The sequence below is a fragment of the Cervus elaphus genome, chromosome 14 (genome assembly GCF_910594005.1).
Source record: "Cervus elaphus chromosome 14, mCerEla1.1, whole genome shotgun sequence".
In the NCBI taxonomy this organism is placed as follows: domain Eukaryota; kingdom Metazoa; phylum Chordata; class Mammalia; order Artiodactyla; family Cervidae; genus Cervus; species Cervus elaphus.
In genome coordinates, this window is record NC_057828.1 from 70,357,272 (window position 1) to 70,383,143 (window position 25,872).

Consider the following 25,872-nt stretch of genomic DNA (forward strand, 5'->3'; position numbering starts at 1 on the left):
GCCTTTCCAACCTCCGCCATGAGTTTGGAGGAGCCGAGCGGTTCCCAATTTGCCGGGGCGCCCCTTCGTGTCAGATGTAGCGTGGGTTCAGAAGCATGTAGCAGAGTGATGAGCCAACTTGAAAGAGAAGAAGCTGCTGTCATCCTCAGCCCCGTGGCGCTCACACAGTTGGCTAACCCTGTGTGTGCTTCTGGGTCAAGTCACCCGCCTGTAAATGAGAGGCCAGGGTAATTAGAGGAAGACTTGGAAGACACTAATAGATGTCACAAATCCATGTGTGTGTTTTCAATTTAATTTGGAAATGGGGATGATAAAGAGAGTCTGATGAGAGAACTTAACCGTGACCTGACCTTGGATAGAGTGTGTCTGGCTCATGCTATCGTTGAATTTCCTCTGGTTGCCTTCAAAAGACGTTCCTCAGCAGAGTACCTCAGCAGTTGGGGTGCCCAAGGTGCTTAATTTTGTTTCAAAGAACTTCAGGGATGTAAATGCAAGAGAAGAACTGCTTTCCCGCTTCCCCAGTGGACACATCCAAGAGTGTGAAAATGCTGTCCTAGAGCAGATCCTGCTGTAGACGGCACTGCTTTAAAACTGGAGGATCAGGTCCTGGCAGAGTTTTTTCCCTACGTGATGGAGACTCTTTTAAGCCAGTCTCTGCCACTGGTCACTCTTGGAGTCTGAAAGTATATTTGATAGTACAGGCAGTCAGCCCTCTGTATCTGAGGTTTCACATCTATGGATTCAACCAACTGTGGATCAAAATATTTTTTAAAAATTCCAGAAAATTCCAAAAAGCAAAACTTGAATTTCCTATGTACTGGCAGCTATTTACATTGTATTAGGTATTATAAGTAACCTGAGATGATTTAAAGTATGTGGGAGGATGTGCATGGGTTATATGCAAATCCTATGCCATTTTACACAAAAGCATTGGTGGATTTTGGTATCTGAGGGGGTCCTGGAACCACTCCTCCTTGGATGTCAAAGGATGACTCTATTGGGTCTGCAAACAAAGTTTGCAAATGTAAACCAGAAGAGCACTGATTCGGGAGCAGCATTTTAAGCAGCCATATCTATGTGATGAATGCACACATGCATACACATGCTGTCGTGCACAAATACACACCATTCTTGTGCACACACACCATTCTTTTGAATAGATTCCCTATAAGTCACATCTTTGCAATTTTCTGCTACTGCCTTTTATTTGTTGAGATGTCTTTGAATTAACAAGAATTCTATAGTTGGCTTCCATAGGATGGATTTAAGAAGAAGACTGTTGTGAGAAGTGAATATCACTGTAGTCTTCTTGTTTGACCATTTCTTAGCAAGTGGCTTTATTATAAAACTTTCTGAGTATTTGTATTTCTTTTGTGTCCTTTTCTTCTTATACGAGTGAGCATCACGTATTATACTGAAAATTAAGGAAACTCTGTCCTCCTTCGTACTTCTGTAATAATCATTCCTTTCTTCTTCCTAACTGGGTATGGGAGGTTCCTATTCTCATATCTGATGAAAACTAGGACTGTCTAAAAACACCCTCATCCCCCACATAGACAGTAAACTCTATGTGCAGTTTCAGAGTCTCACCATGGACTACATGAAGGCTTGGATAGCTCTCTGGAGTTTATGAAATCAGCATCATCTGAACAGCATCCATCTCCAGAGGTCTCTGTTCTCTGACCTCTAAAAGATGGTCACTGATTTTTATTTCCCTTGTAATTCGTCTTTAGAAAGCAGCCTCATTCTTTTCATATTACTTTGTAAAGCATTATAAAATATCATATATTCCAAACATTTTGCAAATAAAACAAGAACAGAAAAGGAAATTAAAATTGTCTTGGCTTCACCAACCAGAAATAGAAAATATTTTTGTTTTGCCATAATTCTTATATATTTGATATATAGGTTGGCTGGATCATCTTTGCTGCTCTTGGGCTTTCTCTACCTGCGGCAGTCTGGGGGCTACTCTTCATTGCAATGCACAGGCTTCTCTTCGTGGCGGCTTCTCTTTTTGCAGAGCACAGGTTCTGGGTGCACGGGCTTCAGTAGCTGCAGCACTGGGCTCAGTAGTTGCAACTCGAGGGCTCCAAAGCGATGGCTCAGTAGTTGTGGTGTACTAGCTTCGCTGCTCCTTGGCATGTGGAATCTTCCGGGACCAGGGATTGACATGTGTCTCCTGCACTGGGAGGCGGGTTCTTATCCACTGTACCACCAGGAAAGTCCCTGTTCTACTGTAATTCTTAACCCATTTTGTCTACTTTCCCCTCTTCTCCCTCTCTCATCTATCAGGTCATCTAGAATACATGGTAAATAAGAATAACCATCCTCATTTTTTTCAACTTTTCATGTAGACAATCCAATTCTCCACCCCCTATCAGACGCCAGCCCACCTGGAGCCGGTCCTCCCTGGTATGTATGACATCTTCAGTTATCAAGTCCTCTGAGCGCTGGGGTTCACGTGTCCTTCTGTGGTTGATTTTGAGGGGAGGGGTGGCCAGGGCATCATGACCACGTGAGATCTGGTGAGAACGCAGAAGGACATCAGTCAGTCTGCTCTGCCGGTGGGGTGTGCACACCCATGGCCATCACTTCTCTAAATGTGACCCCAGGTTCACCCCTGGGAGTCTTATTCCAGGCTGATGAGATCTTAGTCCTTCAGCATGCAGCTTACTGTGTGTGTGGGTTTTTTTCCCACTTGCTTTATCACTGTTCCTGATTTTTGCACGTTTAGATATGTCATCAGTTATAATCTCTGCAAATTCTTTTCTAGTCACTGCCAGAGTTTAATAAACTAGTCAGAAAATGACTACTTGAAGGAAATATTGAAGGAATCTAGTTGATGGTCTCAGGTAGAATATTTAGTGGGGAAGAAAATTAACGTTAATTAATTTTCTAATTTTACAGTCAACAGAATTTGAGTTGAGGTACTTTTCTACCTACTGTTAGCCTTAAAAAAAAACACAAAAAACTGCTCTCCTCTTATAAATAAGGAAACAACTTATTGTCATGTGAATAAGGAAATAACTTATTCTAGGTTATGATTTATTTTACACAAAATCAAAATAAACAGATGGCCTTTAAATGTCTGTAGGTGAAGAGTTCCTTTGAATTGATGGGATAATAAAATTTTTCTTTATACACGATATATATCCTATAGGACATCTTTAACCTGTCATTTAAAAGGAACTATTTAAGGAATTTTTTTTTTTTTCTGGAAAATGCATTCACATGAATTCTTAGAATTCTAGAGTTTGGTCATCTTATCATCACTTAATAATTCCTGAGAACCCATGTAAATACTATTAATTCTCTGTGTCAATGCACGATCTTTCACAGAAAGTCCTTGGAGATGTAGTGGGTTGCTTTGGGCTTCTCCCCCGAAGCAGCAACGGATTTCCTCCTTATTCTTCTCCTTTGTTGGTATTATTTCCCCTTTCCATTCCTTAGAGGCCACACATCTTTACTAGTGAGATAAATGTTCACTTGTGTCCATGAAATGCCAGGGGAAGCAGAGTGTTTCAGGGCTATCTTGTGATTTGATCGCATCCTGATTATCTGGAGAAGATGCAGAGGCTTTCCTGTTTCATTCGGATGCAGATAATCTGCAGGAAGCCAGGTTCCTGGCTTCTCCCTTTCCTCTGCCCTTTAGGATTAAACCGTGTCAGCAAGCGTTTCTTGGGATGAGTGAGAGTAAAACCAGATAACGTCGCCTTTGCCTTTCCCAGCTGATAACCAGGGTTCCCGGTGGTGGTTTTTCTCTTGCTCTTCTGACTCCTATACTGTGGCATCTAATTTGTTGTTGTCTTAGCAGATCTGGAAAGAAAAAGAATAATACGCTGAAATATATAGAGATAGAATAAATAATGCAATCCTGAAATGGTATTTGGAAGATTACTGTTATTACCTCTCACTTGTATTGCTTATACACTTATGTTGGCTCATAAACAGTGACTGACTTGTAGGATTTTTCTTTTTAAAAAAAGCTTAAAGCAAGAGAAGGCAGGGTGAGCCAACATTACCTTGCTGTGTATTTCTATTCTCTTGTATGAATCCTTCCCTGCTGGCTTTTTTTTTTTTTTTTGTCTTTTTTTGTTGACATGAAAACTGGCTATCCAGTCATAGAAAAAAATGAGTTGAATTAGCTGTTACCAAAAAGCAGAAAAATATTTTTAAACTGCTAGTCAAAGACCAGCCAAAGAGAGATTTGGGAATGTTTAGAAGAACTGATACCCTTAAGTGCTGTATTAGATTGGTTTTAATTCTTTATTTCTTTTCCTCTTTAATTTTTGGATTTCTGGTCATTATATCTTCTTTATTTGCTCTTTTGATACGTAAACATTATTTGCAGAAAAGGAAATAGTAGATGAGTTATCAACACAGGTTCATGCTGCCCCGTGTTCTTCAGTCTAGGGATACTAAGAAAGTGTGACCCCTGCTGGCTTTGTGTGGTTTTTTGGCTTGATCTCAACTTCTGTCCCAAAGCAGTAACATTTAAACCAATGTCTATAAGACAAACTTAAAGATAATCAAATAGAAATATAAGAGACCATCTGGTTTGGTGGTTTACAGGCTTAAAGTGTATTTTTTAGCATTACAACTCTTTCTTCAAACATATTTTTACTTGGAACCCAATACCTAAATAAAATGGATCATGTTGGAAGGAGGAGACTGATTTGATTGACAGGAAGCTGAGACCTCCTGAGATTAAATGACTTCCTCTAGACCACATGAGCAACTAACCATGTTTCCTTTGTCAGCTCCCCAAATGGCAAAACTGTCTAAGCATTTTGGTGTTTTCTCTAAGAGTTTTACCCTCCCCTGCAACACGCGATTTTTCAGATTGAGTGTAAATGGCCATGTTTGAGTCTTACGGCAATTAGTCTTCACTGAAAGGGTAGATGATTGCATCTGTTAGGTTCTCTGCAAGACCTTTCCACATGGGGTTCTGCAAGGTGGGGGGTCAATAAGTGGTCTTGGGAATTGCACACTTACTGTTATGGGTCCCATTTCAGATTTTATATACGTTTGCAAATGGGCCCAGCTTAACACTCCCCAACCCCTATTTGAGGTTGTTGTAGCAATGCGAACTTGGGTCACAGGTACAGCTATGCCGATAGATACAAGCTTGTGGCTCTAGGAGGGACCCAGTTTTGAATAGAAGGAAACAGACTTCCCCTTGACTCTCCTTATGTTTTAGGTGGAACATCATAATATGCATGTTCTGAGTTATTCCTTTGAAGAACAGCACTGGGAGCTTTGCAAGGGTGTTAGAAAGTAGGCTATAATGAAAAAAAAAAAAAAAGAAAGTAGGCTATAATGAAGTCCCTTCATGCTGATTGCGGCCTCTTTCTCACGTTGAACCAGCCTCCCCGTTCCCCGATTCGTGTGTCTCCAGTCCGAGGCTTGGTGATGAGATGAGGGTGCAGATGCGCAGAAGAGGGTGGGCTGAGGGGGAGGGCGGAGAAGCCCTCGCGTGCCTCCTTGCAGGGATGAGCGTGGGGCCCGTCGTGCGCTCAGGCCGGAGCTCGGAGCGCTCCGGCGCGGGGCCTCCCACATGCGCTGTGTTCTCTGTTTCAGCCCCGGCAGCAGCCCTACATCCTGCCTCCCATGCACGTCCAGTGCGGCGAACACTACTCGGAAACACACACTTCTCAAGGTAACGCTGGCTTGCTGCTGTCCCTTCTTAAGACCTGAATTTGAGTACTGGGGATCAGTGCTGAGATTATTTTGTTTTAGGGGACAGCGATACTTTTATTTTACCTTTGTCCTGGTCTGAATGGCAGCAGTTTGGGATTTGTGAGAGTCACGGAATACCATTTACCCCTGAGACAAAAACTTGCCCAGAATTGTGTGTAGAAGGAGTTGGGGGAAGACAGAAGGCGAGTTCCTTTCTCTTCCTCCTCATCCTCGAAAGTGGGTTAGAGAAGAGAGTGACATCTAAGCCCAGCAGAAGACTCTTCACCTTCCTTGCCAGGGTCAGAGAGCTTGTAACAGTCAGCCAGGTTTTCATGGTGACAGAGAACATAGGCGTCCAGAATAATTGAAAGAAACACACACATAATCTCAGCCCCTCATTTTAGCTCTGCCTCTCCCCCAGTCTCTTTCTCAGTGCACTTGTTAAATTGTTTCATTCCTAGTCTCTCTGAACACTCCCCTGCAAAATGCATGAAAAAAACTCATTTCAATAATAATGGTCTAACAACGAGCATTTATAGAGCAATTCTTTTCCTTAAGCACTGTTCTAAGTACTTGCCCTGCATTGTCTCATTTCATCCTCAAAATAAACCTAGGAGATAGGTACTATTGATGTCGTTATTTCCATTTGCTATAGAAACTGGGATACAGAAAGGGTATTGGAGGAGCTTGGATATGAAAATCAGTGTCTTAACTCTGGAGCCGGTGCTCCGTGATCATGTCAGTAACTGCATCTTAGAAAACAGATGGGATTAAACACTGGATGTTGACAGTGGGGTAAAGGATAATTCATTTCTGTGTTATCGTATGCTCGCTCTTCTCAATCTTTGCACTGTCAAAGTGTGAGCCTGGAAACTAAGATCATCAAGATGATGTAAGCAGACTAGCAAAAGTTACCCTGCTTCTGTGGGAAGGCACCAAACCCCATTGGAGGTGGATAAATGCAGTGTGTGTCTCTCCTAGTTTTCCTGGCTTCTATCATTTCATTTTGTCTATGTTCCCACCTCTCCTCTTTAGGCAGCCAAGTATTTTCAGTCACACATTCTGTTTTTTAACCTTTTCTGCCTTTGAATTCCTCTACTCTGCTCATGCTTAAATCTACAGTGTGCAAACAAATATATTTTGCCCACAGAAAAATGTGTTTGTAAGAGCTTGCCTCGAAAGGGTGTGCGTGCGTGCGTGTTAAAGGAACACTGGATGCATAGAATGGTCCTGACTTTAGAAATCCACTTTTTATCTCTTTGTTATTGTTGTTCAATCGCTAAGTTGTGTCTGACTCTTTGTGACCCCATGGACTGTATGTAGCACACCAGGCCTCCCTGTCCTTCACTATCTTTTATCTCTTTAGGTACCTGTTTAAAGTATTAATAATTTTAATGTGAAATTGACCTTGGTGATGAAACCAAGTCTAGAGGCGGGTTTTAGACAGGGGTAAAATTATGCTCCTGGGTCTTATTTTGCTTTCCACTGGTTGCTGATCAGAACGAAGTAGCCATGCCTGCTGACGTCCTGACTGTGTTACTTGCCTTCTGTCTTGATTAATGCTCGGCCGTCCCTTGTATACAGGGAGTTTTTCCATTGCAGTCAAGGAAGATCAGCTCCAAGAACTCCAAGTTCTTCACTTCCTGGCCCAAATATCCAGTTCTGTCACTGAGCCCTGCATAAGCGGGACCAGTCTCCCTGTGTGAGGACCCTTGTTGGAACCTCAGGCCAAATCAAGAACTTAACCCAGCTGACAGCAGTTCCATATGTACCTAGCTTCATTTGTTTAGATTCACTTTTTCTTTATAGTGTGCTTTAAAATATTCTTTCAGTATGTTGGCATCTTGCCCAAGAAATTGCTGGTTTTTTCTATGGCCTATGTGGGTGGAGACCATGGGATTTCCCTTTTTATGACTTATGTGAGTTAAAAATGACCCCCATGAATGTGAGGACCAACTCAATGGAAGCAGGATGGTGTGGAGGTTCATGGGCCTCTGTTTGACTTCTTGCAGACAGCATCTTCCATGGGAATGAAGAAGCCTTGTATTGCAATTCACACAACAGCCTGGACTTAAGTTATTTAAATGGCACCGTCACCAATGGCGGCAGCGTGTGTAGCGTTCACAGCGTCAACTCCCTCAGCTGCTCCCAAAGCTTCATCCAGGCTTCTCCCGTCTCCTCCAACCTCAGCATCCCCGGGAGTGACATCATGCGGGCGGACTACATCCCCAGCCACCGGCATAGCGCCATCATCGTACCATCCTACCGGCCCACGCCCGATTACGAGACGGTCATGCGGCAGATGAAGAGGGGCGTCATGCACACGGACAGCCAGAGCCAGTCCCTGCGAAACCTCAACATCATCAACACCCACGCCTACAACCAGCCAGAGGACCTGGTGTACAGCCAGCCTGAGATGCGGGAGAGGCACCCCTACACGATCCCTTACGGGCCCCAGGGGGGCTACGCGAACAAACTGGTCTGCCCGTCAGACCAGCTCAGCCCCACGAATGCCACAGTGCCGAGCCAGCCGGGGGGAGCCATTGCCATCTCCCACACGGTGAGCACCCCGGAGCTGGCCAACATGCAGCTGCAGGGCGCCCATAGCTACAATGCGGCCCACGTGCTCAGAAACTATCTCTTCCGGCCGCCGCCCCCCTACCCCCGGCCCCGGCCGGCCACCAGCACGCCGGACCTGGCCAGCCACCGGCACAAGTACGTCAGCGGCAGCAGCCCCGACCTGGTGACCCGCAAGGTTCAGCTGTCCGTGAAGACCTTCCAGGAGGACAGCTCCCCGGTGGTGCACCAGTCTCTGCAGGAGGTGAGCGAGCCCCTCACGGCCACCAAGCACCACGGCGCCGTGCACAAGCGTCACAGCCTGGAGGCGATGAGCAGCATCGTGAGGGGCATGGAAGCCATGACCCTAAAGTCGCTCAACATCCCCATGGCCCGCCGCAACACCCTCCGGGAGCCGGGGCCTCCCGAGGAGGGCCCTGGCAGCCACGAGGTCCCCCAGCTCCCTCAGTACCACCACAAGAAGACTTTCTCGGATGCCACCATGCTGATCCACAGCAGCGAGAGTGAGGAGGAGGAAGAGGAGGCTCCTGACCCGGTGCCCCAGATCCCCGTGCTCCGGGAGAAGGTGGAGTACAGCGCCCAGCTACAGGCCGCCTTGGCCCGGATTCCAAACAAGCCCCCACCAGAGTACCCCGGGCCCCGGAAAAGCGTGAGCAATGGGGCGCTGCGGCAGGACCAGGCGTGCCTGCCTCCTGCTGTGGCCCGGGCCAGGCTGCTGCGGCACGGGCCCGCCAAGGCCATCAGCGTCTCCCGGGCCGACCAGCTGGCCGTCAATGGGGCCTCTCTCGGGCCATCCATCTCGGAGCCCGACCTGACGAGCGTGAAGGAGCGGGTCAAGAAAGAGCCTGTCAAGGAGAGACCTGTGTCCGAGATGTTTTCCCTGGAGGACAGCATTATAGAAAGAGAGATGATGATTCGGGTAAGTGGCCGCCTCTCCCGGGGCATCTTTGGAGGGATGGTTAAAGGGACTGGTCCCCCATCCCGGCCCCCACCCCAGAGCACCCTCCCTGCTCCTATTGGGTGATTCAGGCACACCTCCCTCCTCTGGGCAGGGAAGAAAGCGCGAGGCTTATCAGGGAACCTGGGAGGATTTAAACATGTGATAGGATTTAAAAGTCACTTGCATTTTAAACAGGTAGGGTTTCGTTTCACAAAACTTTGTTTTTTGCTCCTTCCATTCTCATTCATGGCTTCTCAAAGGCCTGCTTGGGGCAAAATGCTGTGACAAAGTTAGGATCTTACAGGTATGTGGTACTGAGATCAGTGTCTCAGCCAGCATTTTGGTGAATATATTCAGGGTCAGATTTCCCATTGCCTGAGCTGCCAGGAGCTCACCTTCCTCCATCTCCTGGCATTTTGTTTTTTTCTGGGGAAAGCAGTTTTTCCCCAGTTAAATATTAAAAGAGCAGCCTCCCTTCAAAGCGCAGCTTTCTGTGAAGACCTGGATGTCAGGATTGCTCATCAGTGTTGACCATGATGTGTCCAGTTCATTTTCAGATCTTCTTTCAATAGATGGTCAGCACAAATCTACGAAAATTACAGTAAACTCAGAAGCATACAGTTGAGTTTGAATTCACCACTGAGCTTACTCCATCAAGAACTCACACATTCATACACTCAACGCACACATGTGTAACATTTGACGATGCCTAATATTAGATATAAGTCATTCTTCTTCAGTATGTTTCTTCTGGAAGCTTAGTTATGTTGCCAGAGCAAAAATATATAGTAACAGTTGCATACCTAGAGCAACAAAGTGAATTACATCTTACTAATGAGAAAATTGCTGGATTGTATTTGCTACTTTACAAAATGTTTTATAATACCATTGCTACTCCTCCTGGAGCTGTTCACTCCCTTAAAAAAAAATCCTCTCATTATAAACTACTCAAACCCAGATGGACTTCTCTGCATGTACCACATCTGGGTGATAAGGTAGCCAGCACTTCTTTTAGGAACTCCAGCGCAGTTGTAACTTATATTTTGCTTTGAGGGAATTCATCAGACTTTCTTCATGTATAAGTCTCCCCGATTCTGCAGTGGGAGTCAACTTGTAAAGAATAGTAAAGAGCCAAAGATTTAAGAAAGCCAAGTCCCTAGGTTTAGGAATCTAATCCATAGCAACGTTCCGGCTTTAGACAAACCTCAAGAACATTCTCAGCCTCACAGTTTTAGCCATCCATGGAGTATTGCTAGGAATTTGGTACAGGCATAACTTTTTCCAAATTTCGCAAACCTGGAGGGAAATTGTGAAAGATGTGCTTGTGCCTGTGGCAAATAAAACTGTTTGGCTGGGGGATGGAATGAAGTGCGGGGGTGGGTGCCTTGGGGAGAGCTTTCCACGTTTGGGAAAAATAATCATTGGTAGAAAGGGAGTTTCAGCACTTCTGGGCCTCAGGCCCCTTTCACACAACTCAGCATCAAGAACTCATCAGTGCAAGCATTCGGTGTTGCCATTTCCCTTGCTGACTGGATGTTTATTACCACCTACATGGTTGCCTAGCCTCACTTTGGTTGTATTCATCCCCTTGTTACCTGTATTAAACAAAAGCCTGGAGCTGATACTTACGGCCCTGATTCCTCATATAGAGCTTCATGCATTATCACAGAGCAAACAAAGGCCTTTCTCACTGTTCATCCACGTGTCCTCCCATCCCATCCACTGGGTAATAGTGAATAGCCGATTTTACCTCTTAACTAGATCAGTAACATCATTACCCCAGCCCTATATCATTTCCCCTTATTTTTTTTTTTTAAGTGTACCTTTTTAAAAAAAATTCTTTTTTGGCCACACCGCAGAGCATGTGGGATCTTAGTCCTTGACCAAGGATTGAACCGTGCCCCCCACATTTTAAGCACAAAGTCTTAACTACTGGACTGCTAGGGAAATCCCTTCCCTGATTTTTCCCCAAATCCTACATACTAGTGAGCTCAACGGCAGCCACCCTTGGTTGTTGTCCCGACCTCAGAGGAGGACTCGGAGGGTCTTCAGTGAGCCAGGCAAGATGGTGACCTGAGCCCTAGCACTGGAGCTTGGGATGGGTCTCCCTGGTCTTCCTGAAGAAACTCAACCCCCACATCTCAGGTGCCTTACTCTGGTCCCCATCAAGGGTAGATTTTGCCTGGCTTGTTAGGCATAGCTAAGAGAAGGCTGTCAAGGCCTTCCTAGAAGAGAAAACCAAATAGGAACTGGAAGCAGACAGCTATGGTGAGAATTTGCCCTGCAGGCAACCCTCTCTCTCCCTTTCTGGAGTTGCTTGTCCCCTTGATGGATCTTTCAGGCCTGTGGTGTGGATAGCGCCTCCGCATGCCTCCTGCTGCTGCTTTGAAGGCATTTCACTGTCTGGGGTTCCCTAACCGCCCCCTGTCAGGTACTGGGGAGAGAAAAGGCCAAGGCAAATCTTTGAATTCATTATTTTTGATCTCTGGTAATAAGCGGATAGGATACATGAGGAGGAGCTAAGAGAAATAGTTTATCATTGGGGCCTCAGTGTTCTCTGGGTAGTAACCCTTTCCCAAGAAAGACAAGTGAGTTGCTTTTTGTTTTGGGTCCAGTTGGGGTTGCCTTATGGTGCAGGTGGGAAGGAAGCAGAAGGACTGTCAGAAGGATCTGAGGACCATTTACCAAAAAAAAAAAAAAAAAAAAAAGAATCATTGCTCTCTCAAAATTTTGCAGAGGAGTGAAACATTCTCAACTAAAAGAGGTAACAGCAGGCAGGGAGGAAATTCTCCCTTAGAAAAACAAACTAGTAAGTAAGTAAACCAACAAAACTCCCCAAATTTAAATCCTGAATGTTCAAAGTCTGCCCAGGGTTGAGAAACCAGGATCATTTTTAAGAGTAGAATATGTTTTGGCCCTTTCTCACTTTCCCACAGTTAATCCTCCTCTGAGATGCTCCTTTGGTTTATCTGATGGGTTAGCCCTGTCACGGGACCCAGCACCTTACTGACAGCATCAGTCACAAAGGCCAGGGCTCCACGCTTCTTTTTTTTAATTGAAGTATAGTTGATTTGCAGCGTGTTCCCTGGTGGCTCAGGTGGTAAAGAATCCGCCTGCAACGCAGGAGATCTGGGTTCGATCCCTGGGGCAGGAAGATCCCCTGGAGAAGGGAATGGCTACCCAATCCAGTATTCTTGCCTGGAGATTTCAATGAACAGAGGAGCCTGGCAGGCTACAGTCCATGGGATCAGAAAGAGTTGGACACGACTGAATCAACACACACAAGAGGTGTTCTGTCCTCTACCAATACCATAGCTCCACAAGACACTTCTCTAGGAAGTAAATTTCTAAAGGACAGACTAAGAACAAAATACCTGAAGGTTTGAAAACAAAACAAAACACGGAGTGAGATCACTCCTTCATCTGTGGCAACCAAAGGGACCTGCAAACTGTGGATGAAAATTGTAAACTCTGTAAAACTCATGTGTTTCTGTGCTTTATAGAGTCCCTCTGTCCTTTTGTCTTCTAAGACAAAACTGTTGGGTGGAAAATGCTCCTATTTTGCCTGAAGTGATCAACTGGAGATTGGTTCACGCCCCAGTCATCTTAGAGGAAGTGGGGAAGCACAGCTGTAGGCAAAATAACAGGGGCCCAACAGTTTCAGAGTGTCTGTGCAGGTGAGCGCAGAGAGGAGTCACAAAGTCATAAGCAAGGGCCAGGGGCGGCCTGTGTGGCCCCCAGATCATGCTCTCCCAGGGTGTAGTCACAGCCAATGGGGCCCCGCTGTGGTCACTGGGAGCCATAGCATCCATTCCTGCGAGTCTTCTGGGTAAAGCATGAAGGGTCCTGCCGGGGGGTCATCTCAGGTGGTTCCAGACTAAGGTATTAGCGCGTGTATTAAACTTTATCAGCTCTGTTTCTGGGAATAATATCCCAGGGACCAGAGAGATTTAATATAGAGTTAACACCTCAATCCTAGCCCCTCTGAGTGGGAACTTGGGAAGGAAGTTTTTTCTCTACCTCTGTATGTATCCATCCTCTTATCGATGGGACAGTTTTTCTGCTATATCCTTCTGCTTCTCTATATATTCAGGCTACTGATTTTTGAGAGTTTGATGTTGAAACTCCAATTAAAAATCTTTAATTTGCCACTTAAAAAAATAACGGTAATATATAGTGGAACTGTATATAACCTTGTTCTGTGTTTTCCACGTTTCCTATAAATGTGTTATCAGACTTTCATAATTTAAAAAATAAAAATCTAAAAAAAGGACGCAGCAGTTTTTATAAGCTTTTTACCATTTAATCTGCATAAAAGGTCCATCGTTGTGACTAGCTCTGATTATTCATGAATCTCTGTTTCTCTTTTCTTTGTCCTGTCTTCCTTCAGTGCTGTCTTCCTAAGGTGACTCATGCATGCTCTTTTTGTGAGCCCTATGGCAGGGTGTATTTGTGTAGAGTCTCTGCTCTTGTCTATTTGTTTCTTTACTGCATTTTTAAAGAAACGCTCGGGAGGCCCAGCGGAGCCGGCTTCCTCGGGCGCAGTGGGAATGAAGGGGAAGGCTGTGTTTGAATTTGCCCTGCTAATGGTAATTGTCTGCATTCCTTGGCTGGGGAGTTATAGATTTGGGGAGATTAAAACACATTCCAGCATTCTCCTGGTATTACAAACAATGAGAACATGCCTTTTCTTGCCGCAAGAATCTAGAAAAGCAGAAGATGGCAGGCCTGGAGGCGCAGAAGAGGCCACTGATGTTGGCAGCCTTGAACGGACTCTCAGTTGCTCGGGGCTCAGGGCGGGAGGAGAGTCGCGTCGATGCCACCCGAGTTCCCATGGACGAGAGGGTAAGCGCTGGGCTCTTCAAACACGTGACTCATTCTCTGTGGTCTTAGGATTCTGACTCTCTCTCCTCGCCCAGACACGCCAGCACGAAGGTGTGTTTGATGAATTCATTCTCCAGCTTGAAGATGAGCATGACCTGGGTTGTGCTGCATTAGACTGATCCTTTCCAATATATCTTGTTTCTTGGTCAGGTTGGTTCAGTGATGACGCCTAGAGACACCTGTCTGTGTGGCCTTAGTCAACCCACATTTCTCTGGGCCTGGTTTTTTGTTTTGCAGAGTGAAGAGGTTAAGCCCTTGCCCTAGTGCTCAACTTCTGTGATTTTTGTGAACAAGTACCCTTTATTAGGGAGGAATTATTTTACTCAAGCACTTATAGAATTCTTTAATATGCTGGCCCCTTGCAAGGAGCGTCCCAGGTGGCGCTAGTGGTAAAGAATCTGCCTGCCAATGCAGGAGATGCTAGTGACGCAGGTTTGATCCCTGGGTAGGGAAGATCCCCTGGAGTAGGAAGTGGCAACCCATTCCATTATTCTTGCCTGGAAAATTCCATGGACTGAGGATCCCGATGAGCTATAGTCCATGGGACCGCGAAGAGTCGGACATGACTGAGCAGCTGGGCACATGCTTGGCTATAGAGTATGACTGATGTATAATTGTTAGGGTAATGCATTGTGAGAACTTTGGTTTTGAAAAGCAAAGAAAGTTGCATGGTAGTGTTTCAGAGGTGAACAAACACGTTCCTGTAGTCCCTGAAATTGCTGTCAGGTTAAAAAACAGGTTGTGTAAATGTAATAGAGTGCCAGTAAGATTAGTGTTTTAGGTTTTGCCGGCATGTATGAAGTATTAGCATGCTCTGAGATCCAGAAGTGTCTTACTTTTTTTTTTTTTTTCCCACACCACATGGCATATTCCCTGACCAGGGATCAAAAACTATGACCCCTGCATTTGAAGCATAGAGTCTTAACCACTGGACCCCCAGGGAGGTTCCTAGAAGGGTCTTTTGAGGCATCATTTAATCCAGTTAATACCATGTTATTGTAATTAGTATTTTGGTCATGGGAAAAATAAAAGAGGGGGGTGTCTACTCCACATGACTAGAGAACTATGGATCAAGTATCACCTTAAAATTTAGCTAAAAACAATTACATAAGTGGAGAAAAGGATTTTTTTGATAACTAAGGTTTAAAAATCTCCTTATCACTAAAACTTGAAACAGCAGGTGGCTTAGTGGTAAAGAATCCTCCTGCCGATTCAGGAGACATGGGTTGAATCCCTGGGTTGGAAGATCCCCCGGAGGAGGAAATGGCAGCCCACTCCAGTATTCTTGCCTGGGAAATCCCGTGGACAGAGGAGCTTGGCGGGCTACAGTCCATGGGGCCACAAAGAGTTGGACACAGCTGAGCGACAGAGCATGCATACACGTTAATAACAAAATGCTAATTTTGAATTTCAGCTCTTGCCTAGTCTGGCAGATTTGTGCTGTTTAAGGTATGAGCGAGGAGGCAATTGGTTATTAGACAAGAGAAATGTGCAATATGGTGAATGAATGAGACCGAATAATCAAGTTTTGATTGTCCATCTTGAAACTACTGATTAACACCCTCGCTGTAAATATTTTGAGAAATCTGGTGGTTTTGTCAGTGTTTGGATCAGATTATTCAGAGAGCTGAAGATCACCTTCTGTTGCAGTTCAGAACCCTGAAGAAGAAGCTCGAAGAGGGAATGGTGTTCACAGAATACGAGCAAATTCCAAAGAAAAAGGCAAATGGCATTTTCAGCACAGCGGCTCTGCCAGAAAATGCTGAGCGCAGCCGAATCCGCGAGGTGGTTCCCTATGAGGAGAACCGCGTAGAGCTAATACCAACCAAAGAAAATAACACAGGCTACATTAACGCCTCCCACATCAAGGTAAGAAGGGGGGTGTGTTGGGAAGGCTGGTCGAAGATTGCTGGGTTAACAGTAAAAAGGCAGGAGGAGCAAACAGACAGGCTGCCACTGCGCAACTTGGCTGGTCCCCAAGCCCTGAGGGAGTGTTTTTGAACTCTCGGAGTTTTTCTTAGTCAACTCGAAGGCCATGCCTAATGCCGCAGAGAGAAGGAAGCCCAGTGGCCTCAGGGAAAAACCTCAGGTCAGCTATTTCTGAAGCTTGATTGTGTCGGAGGATTTAACTTTTTCTTGTCTCTGTAAGGGGTAACTTTTCAGGAAACTCACAGGTCAAGCTGAGGGTTGTCCCTTTCAGTTTGTGATTTGCAGGCGATGGAGGCTGTGGAAGTTACAGGCGCTGTATTTCTGTCACTGGAGTTTTTATGATGGTCAAGAGTGACAGAGAGTTGTCATTTCTCACTTGTGATACCGATTATGCGTTTTATAGCTGAAGTCCCAACTTTGTATAATATTCACAAGAGTGGACTAATTTAACCATCAACCATAATGGTGACGTTGATAGTGAATTTTACAAGGTTTGCCAACATTATTCAACGTATTTGAGTCATTACATTTTTGTTAACTAGTTCAGATACTCCAAATCTTCATATCTCAGTATTTTATAGACTTTAAAGTTAGTCAGCTTAACTTTACTTCAGTTAGAATTTAGAGTTATAGATACATATGTGCATGCAAACAAGTTTTCCCTAAACAGTTTAATTTCACCAGGGCCCCTAATGACAGAGCATATTTGTTTAGAATGTCACCATTTGCCCTGGCCTCCAAACTAGGGGAATTATTTGTATACTAATGTGAATTGTATCAGGGTAACTCTTACGGCTGTTACAGGATGATTTTCAACAATACAAGGTTCACATTAGTAGTCTGTTGTGGTCAATAACTTTAGAAACCTACCTCTGGCATTATTTCCTTTCTTCATTGGAATTTTCAACTGTAGCCAAATCATAGGTAGGTTCCTTTGAGCCTCTAAAATACAGCCAGTTGTTGGCCTGTGTATCAGTTCAAACAGCTTTGATGCAGAATGTGGAAACTGTACCACTGTTGGTATGGTGTTTTTGTTCACTGAGCATAGAGAACCACATATTTTTCTATTGGAATATAATTGCTTTATGATGTGTGAGTTTCTGCTGTATAACACTATGGATCAGCCATATGTGTACATATATCCCCTCTCTCTCGAGCTACCCTCCCATTCCACTCTTCTAGGTCATCATAGAGTTGTTTTTTTTTTTTTTTTTTTAATGTCAGAAAGTCCTGTCCAAAGAAATAGGATGGCATAACTCTCATGGAACATAATTGTGTATTTTACTCATATTTTTGAGAGTGAGAACTCTCAAAACAATAATAATGCAATAAAAAAACAGTGAATAAACTAAAACAATTAAAAAAAAAAAAAAACTGAGCCCCATAGAACTCTGAAGGAAGCTGACAGTGGTGAGTTTCCTGGGCTGAATTTAGATAACAAAACAATGACTGAAAAAATGGACTCAAAGATGCGGATCGCACAGCTGCTTCTTGCTAGAGTATCTCTGAAAATCTTCCACAGCTGTAATATACTATCTTCTTTTGGCCAAATCGTCCTCCCGTTTTCCATCTACCCTCTGGAAAAAGCTGTCAGTCTGCATGGGCTGTGCCCATCGGGCATTGTTAACAGAAACGTGCCTTCCTCCATATTCTCTGAGGCCCACATTTCATCTTGTGGATCTGGGTTAGACATGGGTGCGTTTAATAGACCCAGAGAGCTTGCAAGAACTTGTCCTTGTTTTTTGGAATATAGTTGTATATCTTGCCAGTGTTTCCTCCCTGGATTCCAAGCAGCCATTAACACAGAACAGAGATTTGTTTGCTCCAGAGGTGAAATCACATCTGTGAAACCTACCTCAGTAGCATTGGCGGTTGTGTTTTTAATGCAGCTTTTAATACCCTCCTGTCAATACTTGGGAATATGCTGAAAGGCCCCAGGCAGCAGCATACTCTGGAAGTATTTATGGCTCCTATATGTTGGGTGCCGGAGAGGATAATGTTTAAAAGCATGATTCCACAGAAAAGCCAAATCCCTAGCCAGCCAGCAGATACATGAGTGTCATCCCCCACCGGTACTCAGAAAATGGATTTTGCTTGCCGGCATTGACCTAAGCGTGTCTTGTGTAACGAGATAACAACTGACATGGTTTTTGTTTGAATCAAGTTAGTATATAGTTTCATAAAACAAATGAGAGAAAAAGTTGCAAACAGTGATCACTCCATTACCCCTAAAGCTATCTTGAGAGCCACACCAGTGAATGTGTAAGGAAGCCTGAGTTGGCAATATCAAGGCACAGGAATGAAGGGATACCCAGAAAGAGTCCCTCCAAAGGCCCCCGTTTCCCCGTGCTGGCATCACCTCCCACACTTGGGGCATGCCTTTTTATTGATAAGTCTCCACTGCTGATATTTATCGCTGCAAAATTATCCTCCAAATGTGGGCTTGAAAAATATTCACAACCTAAAAGTTGAGAGTTATGCTTTATTTGGTGGGGATTTTTCAGGATTTAAAGCCAAGGAGACAGCATCTCAAGTGAACCTGAGAGAATTGCTCCCCAGGGGTGAGGGGAGGAGCTAGGTAGGTTATATAGAAGTTTTGCAACAACACAAAGGGCGGGTAGTCAGAACATCAGAAGATTATTATTTTTTTTTTTTAAGATTATTGTTAATTAAAGAAAACCGTATAACCCAAGTTAAGGAATTCAGCACTTCTCTGTGTATGGGAAGATGCAAGAGTCTGGGCTCACTGAAATCATTCCTTTGATACGCACCTCAGCTATCTGGGGCCAGCATGGTCTTTTCATCACCTGAGCTCCCTGGGGGCTCACCATGGGGAGTGGCTGCTAGAGGGCAGGTGTTCTTTCCTTCCTGGGTCCCCTCAGGGCTCACCAGCTCATCATCCGTGCTGGTGGTGACTGTGATATCCTTTGTTTACTGATATGGCAGGAAATACTCCATTTCTCACTAAGGTCACCCTGAGCTGTGTAGGGTGATGATTTTATTATCCCAAACCATCTCAGGATTCCAGAGTTCAGTTGGACACTATGATACTGCAAAAGGGGAAGGTGGTGATGAAATATCAAGTACTGTTGGCTTCTGTGCATTCATAACACCTTTCCTGTATAAGGCACAGAGCAGCAGGTACAACAGAGGTTTACACACACTTCCTATCAGGGCAGTGGTAGAAGGACATTGTTATTCCAAAGGGGTGTTATGCCATGGTAGACTTTTCTATTATTTAAAAGGATGCCACAGAGTACTGTTTCTCAGACCATGGACCACAATATGGTAGTGGAGTATGAAACCAATTTAGTAAAAAAAGAGTTTGTGGGTTTTTTTTTTTTTTGGCTTTTTTTTTTTCATGGATAGACTATAAAAAGGAGAAAAGAATGGTAGTTATCAATACATTGCATATTGGAAACATAACTATTATATCTGTAAAAATTGTTAGATTATACACATATATATTCATATAATATTATACATGTGGATATGTGTGTGTGTGTGTGTGTGTGTGTATGTGTGTGTTTTTAATATGCACTGATTTGTACATAATTACTGTGGGTTGAAGACCAAAACCCATGAGGTATATTTTGATAAGCTTGAGTGACATAATGTTTTCATGTGAAACTGTGTCGCTAGCCACTCCTGGTCTCAGGGCTGTTGATAATGGCACTAACACAGTGGACCTAAAAATGTTATCCAGGGTTTTCAGGTGGCTGCAAAAGGACCTGTGGTCCGCATGGAATTCTGTCCTGGATTTGGGGTTCATTCACTGATGCTTCCCTTGGCTTCCAGGTGGTGGTCGGTGGGGCAGAATGGCACTACATCGCCACTCAGGGGCCCCTGCCACACACATGCCACGACTTCTGGCAGATGGTGTGGGAGCAGGGAGCGAACGTGATCGCCATGGTCACTGCAGAGGAGGTAAGCGGAATGGGCACCCCGCCATCTGTCCCCGGGGGAGGGAGTGGCCGGAAGGTGAGCTTTGTGTCGGTGACTCCACTGCGCTGTCCTCTTTCCAGCATCGCTTCTCTGCAAATCCTTTTCTCTCTGACGCGCATCTCTTTTCTCTCCTTATTTTTATATAGGTTTGTTTTGTTAAGATGATTTATTGTTAGGTCCCATTTTGATCCAGCTTTTAACTCTTTTCCTTGAATCGCCATGTACTACAATTAAACAAACAAACAAACAAACAAACAAAAAAGAACCGGACTTCAGTCCAGCCAGCTCACTTTTGTTGTGCCCAACAAAGCAATGGTCTTTCCATTGGAGTCTGAGAACTTTGGGGGAGCTCCTAGTAACTCGGCATATATTCCCACACCCAGGGCATGGCAGCTCACAGGCTCTCCTGTTTATCAGCTGAAAAAAGACCAGAAGCTGTTATTTCTGTAGAGGAGGCCTCTATTCTTTGAGGAGAGAGAAAAAAAAAAACCTTTTTCTTCCTTTGCCAAGTCAAACATAGTTTTTCCATTGTAACTGAAGAAGTCTATGTGGTGCTGCCAAAACTGGCATATACCCCCAGTCCATCTAGCAATTCACTCAGAGCCTGTTGTCTTTAGGGAAAGACGTTTTGTGTTTCTTCTCTTGTCACAGTCTAAATTTTTTTTGTTTTAGACCACTTCCTTTGGTTCCCTCCATTAAATTTTACCTTATGTTTTGAAGTCATTTAAGGGTTAGGCTTCATCTGGGTGTTTGGGTTTTGTTTTTTTTTTAACCATGTATCACATGCTTCCCTGGTGGTTCAGATAGTAAAGAATCCGCCTGCCCTGTCGGAGACTTGGGTTCGATTCCTGGGTTGGGAAGATCCCTGGGGGGAGGGCATGCAATCCACCCCAGTATTCTTACCTGGAGAATCCCATGGACAGAGAAGCCTGGCAGGCTACAACTCATGGGGTCGCAAAGAGTCAGACATGACTGACTGACTAAGCACATCACAGCATGTTATTGTATACCCATTTCCTAACAAGTTTTAAAGGATAGGAAACAGAAGGAAGTGAAAAACGAGTCATATTCCTTTCATTGACTCTTCTGAGCAGATGCTTTCCAGAACAGCCCATTAGAAGGTAGTGATGAAAGGACTTTGGGCCCTTTCAGGCCAGCTGTATTTCTCTAGGCTGACCTTCTGTCCCCTCAGGGAGTAAATGCTCCTTAAAGCCTCTAGTTTTATCACCCTATTGAATTACATCCCTAGAAGGGATTCATTCCATTGAAAACAATGTCCTTGCCCTCTGTGCTGACCCCAGGCAGGAACAAGGTGGTAAACACAGCAGGTGTGATCCTTGTCCCCAGGGAGCTTACATCCTAGTGCGATTTACCATGAAAAGGGAATCAGTAAAGTCAGCTCAGATAGTGGTGAGTGCTGTGAAACCAGTAATGGGCTGGAGGGTGACTGCCGGGCTACTTTAGGTTAGATGGCAGCCCAGGCCCCTCAGGAGGCTACATTTGAGCTGAAACTTGAGTGACAGGAAGCCTTAGGAACAAAGTCCAGTGATCTCTGAAGCAGCCAGAGGCTTACTGTCTCTTGAAATCTGCAGTTGATGTAGGTTGCTGGTGCTGAGACGTGTTGGACTCTTTGCAACCCCAAGGACTGTAGTCCCCCAGGTGCCTCTGTCCATGGGATTTCCCAGGCAAGAATACTGGAGCAGGTTGCCATTTCCTTCTCCAAGTTGATGTGGGTACTCAGCAAGTTATGTAAAGGCCTCCGGTAAATGCTCTTTCACAGGATGGTTCAATAAAAGAGGCAGGTGTGCTTCAAATTTAAGAAGACTCAATTCAACCAAAAGAGTCAGGGCAGGACTACTTGGGTCCCTGAAGATGTGTTGCTTTGTGAGCAGACCAACCACCACTTGCGGCTCACTCCCCCCTGCCTTGTATGCTGGGCCTCTCCCCTCTCTCTCCACCCACTTCCTGCCCTAGGTACCCTTCTTTATTTTTATTTTTAAAAATTTTTCATTAAAAAAATTTTTTTTGGCCGCACCATGTGTCATGAAGGATCTTAGTTCCCGGACCAGGGATCAGACCTGTGCCTCCTGCATTGAAAGCACTGAGTCTTAACCACTGGACCACCAGGAAAGTCCCCTGGGTCCCCTTGTAAGCCACCAGCTCATCCACCCCCGCTCCCACCCCTGTGATGTCAAAATTCTGCAAAACTTTAAAACAGACCCTGTTTTTGTAAATGGCTGAGAATGCATATCCCCAGAAAAGATGATAAAATTAAGAGAGAGCAAACAGGGGTAGAGTCAGTTTTCCCCTCTGCTTCAGTTGGAATGGGACTAAAACAAATGAATCAGGATGGGGGAAAAAAAAGGAGATTGGCACCAGATGATAGAGGCAGTGTCCCTGGTTGGTGGGGATAACAGAGAGTAGTACCTGGGGTCAGGCATGTGAAATGAGAAGCATGACCTAGAATGGGAGCTTCCCAGGTGGCCTAGTGGTAAAGAATCCACCTGCCAGTTCAGGAGACATAGGAGCCATGGGTTCAATCCCTGGGTCGGGAAGATCCCCTGGAGAAGGGCATGGCAACCCACTCCAATATTCTTGCCTGGAGAATCCCATGGACAGAGGAGCCTGGCGGGCTACAGCCCATAGGGTCACAAAGAGTTGGATGTGACTGAAGTGACTTAGAATGATGATTGAGATCTCTCACTCTTCTGCTTAAGGTCACTTCATCACCTTCGGATGGCTTCCCACTGTCCATGGCATCAAATCCCTACTCCCTACCATGGACCACAAGCCCTTTCTAACTAACCTCCTCTCTGCCATCCACACTGAAGCCTCCCTGCACTTCTCACAGTACCTAGCATGTTCTCATCTCTGGCTCGTCCTTACTCTGGCTCCTCTCTCTAACATTCAGCTGCAGCCGGGTTGGGAATCTTTACATTTTTCCATTGATATAACTGCATGGTACATCTTATTACTGGCCTTAGCTAAAATGTGTGAAATCTGCTCTGTAGGAGACACTGCATGATGTTACTGAGTCAGTGACTTAGAAGTCATTCAGGTTTTCTGCGGTCCTCAGATTTTAAAACTAAGAGGATAAGAGCTTCCCTTGACTCCTGTCCAATTTTGTTTCTCTGTGTGATTCAGGAAGGCGGACGAACCAAGAGCCACCGATACTGGCCCAAACTGGGTTCCAAACACAGCTCAGCCACCTATGGCAAGTTCAAGGTCACCACAAAGTTCCGAACAGATTCTGGTTGCTATGCAACCACAGGCTTGAAGGTCAAGCACCTTCTGTCCGGGCAAGAAAGGACCGTGTGGCATTTGCAATATACTGACTGGCCAGACCACGGCTGCCCAGAGGATGTCCAAGGATTTCTGTGTAAGTTTTTGCTTGTCAGTTGGAGTTTTACCAACAGCGTATATGGTCTTATCAGTTGGAGGTGAAGTGAAAAGAGAGGATACTTTCTCTTAGGTGGTGAAAGTATTGTAACATTGAAGTATATAGTACTTTAGATAGTATGTGTAGAGCAGAGAAGATTAATACTTATATTCTCTTAACCATTGATGCAGTGAGCTAAAGGTAAACTAATTGGTTCTACCTTGATTTAGACCTTCTATACCTATCCTGATACATATCGCATCCTTAAACCTTGGAAACATTATGCTAAATAAAATAAGCCAGATACAAAAGGATAAATGCTGTGTGATTCCACTCATGTTGAGTTTCCCAGAATAGGCAACTTCATAGAGATAGTATAATAGAGGTTACTAGGAGCTAGGGGGAAGAGGAATAGGAAGTTACAGTTTGATAGATACAAAGTTTCTGTTTGCGACCACAGAAAAGGTCTCTAAGTGGATAGTGGTGATGTTTGCAGAACACTGATTATACTTATTGTCACTGTATACTTAATGTTACGTACTTTTAGAATGATTAAAATGGTATGTTTTATGTTATGCATTAAATATATTTTACCACAATAAAAAAAACACAGAGCAATAAAGGGAAAAAAAAGACTTTAAAAATTTCTCAGGAAGATTTATATCTCAGAAGCCCTGCATTTCCTCCAGCAGCAAATCCCCATCAGTAGTTTCTCATACCTGTGATTAAAGATAGGTGGCTAACTAATAGAGAATTATTGAAATAAACCTGTAGTGTTTGAAACTGTCATTTTCAAATTCATTCATCTATGTATATTTTTCAAGTTACGATCATCTTGGAAACGAATTCATCCAGATTGTCTGCAGTAGCTATTTGAAAGGCCAGCAACTGGGTGTGTGTCCACCACATGCCAGACACTGAATCAGGCTCTTAGCATGCAGAGATGAAACAGTCTTTGTTTTAAAGGCTCTCTCGGTCTTCTGATGAAGGCAGGCCCGTGATCACAGGCCGGGGTGAGATCTGATGCTTCTGGTGCTTGCTGTAGCACACTCCTTCCTTTCCACAGACTTTCCTAAGCATCCTGCACTTGTGGGAAAGCCCACTGCTTCCTCCTTCCAGCTAGAAAGGAGGCCCGAGGGTGCCCTGCAGATTATTGATTATATACCTGCTGAGTTGTCGATTCACCAGCTGGCAGAGGACCCCTGACCACCACAAAGGGAGGATGTTGAATGTCAAAACCTTGATTTTCATTTTGGTAACTCATTTAGAATAGGAGGGGTGGGGAAGAGAAGTGAGAATAAGTTTTCAAAAACCTAAAAGTACGATTTCACAAGTCCAACTAGAAAGATTATGATGCGGGTATTTCATTTCCCATTGATGTGCTGATGGTTCTTGAGGAGTTGGACACTGAAAGTAAGAAAGATGATTGGACTCAGAGGACCTAGAACAAGATCTAGAGTGGGTTAGCGGTTTGCCTGAGGCCTGACAGTTACCTATAGCCCAAAATATTAATAAGGAGCATGGTGACCTCTGCAGAATTTTCATTCTTTGTAACAGTGTGCTTTTTATTCTTTTTTGGTAATCTTTTGCTAATTGCTATTAGAAGCAAGACTTAGAAATTGGAAGCAATAAAAGTAAATCCATCAGATGATTGACTAACAGCTCTGATAAAAGACTGAGTTTATAAGATGGCTAAAATCATAATCAAATCTTTTAAATCTGAGCCAGTTTAAGAAAGGTGAATCTAAATTACTGAAAAAAAATAGAGAAAAAATTTAAATAGTATTAATTAATTTACCTTTCTAAAAAACTCAGGACAAGTGTGCTGAGCAGGGTCTTAGAAATGATGGCTCTTTAGGTCATTAAGAATTTTAAGAGATTTTTGTTTGTGTTTAAATTAGATTGCCTGGATGCAGAGGAACTGGGTCAAACTGTCTTCCAGCGTCCAGAGGTCTTCACTGAGTTACAGCTCAAGAAACTTTATTAATATGATTGTTGGAGAAAGAATTCATTGAAATCTAATTTCTCTGTGTTTCATGACATTCCATGTGATAGTGGCATCTGTTTTATTGATCAATATTCTTTTCACTTCTCTCCTTAAATTTAACACAAGAAAAACCTTGTCTCTTGTATGTGAACATTGTCTGCCATCAGAGAACGTTTATCACCTAATATCTCTGGGGGGAACAATTGTGAAGGGGATTCCATGCTCAGTATTTAGCTCATGTTGGTACAAATAGCAACTACTTTATGTAGTCACCTCAGATTGCCTTCCATCTTGTTTTGTTCTGTCTCATTTTACATCACTGATGGTAGTAAACGTTCATTTGGGTAAAACTACTTCAGATTACTAATTAAATAAGGTTATAAAGGAAAACAGTTCTTAGTCATTGTGTATAAACTGGTGCTCTTACATTATCAGAATGGTTTGAATGCAGTTTTTTTCTCTTTAGCAGTCTGAATTTTTCTCCTCTGATTTTACACTGCTGTACTGGAACGAGATTTTCTGAGCATCAAGAACCTTCAAATCTGCTTCTCC

General features: G+C 44.1%; 1 protein-coding gene across 2 annotated transcripts in view; it reads left to right on the top strand.

Annotated features, from left to right (window-relative positions):
* The window catches only part of PTPN14 (protein tyrosine phosphatase non-receptor type 14), a 183,451-nt gene that overhangs the window by 144,205 nt on the left and 13,374 nt on the right, over positions 1-25,872 (top strand). For both annotated transcript variants that reach the window (XM_043923278.1, XM_043923279.1), the window contains exons 11-17: positions 2,355-2,412; positions 5,581-5,659; positions 7,692-9,175; positions 13,898-14,041; positions 15,731-15,949; positions 19,808-19,936; positions 23,099-23,333. In XM_043923278.1, coding sequence (XP_043779213.1) covers positions 2,355-2,412; positions 5,581-5,659; positions 7,692-9,175; positions 13,898-14,041; positions 15,731-15,949; positions 19,808-19,936; positions 23,099-23,333 — 2,348 coding nt within the window. The remainder of the gene's footprint in view (positions 1-2,354; positions 2,413-5,580; positions 5,660-7,691; positions 9,176-13,897; positions 14,042-15,730; positions 15,950-19,807; positions 19,937-23,098; positions 23,334-25,872) is intronic.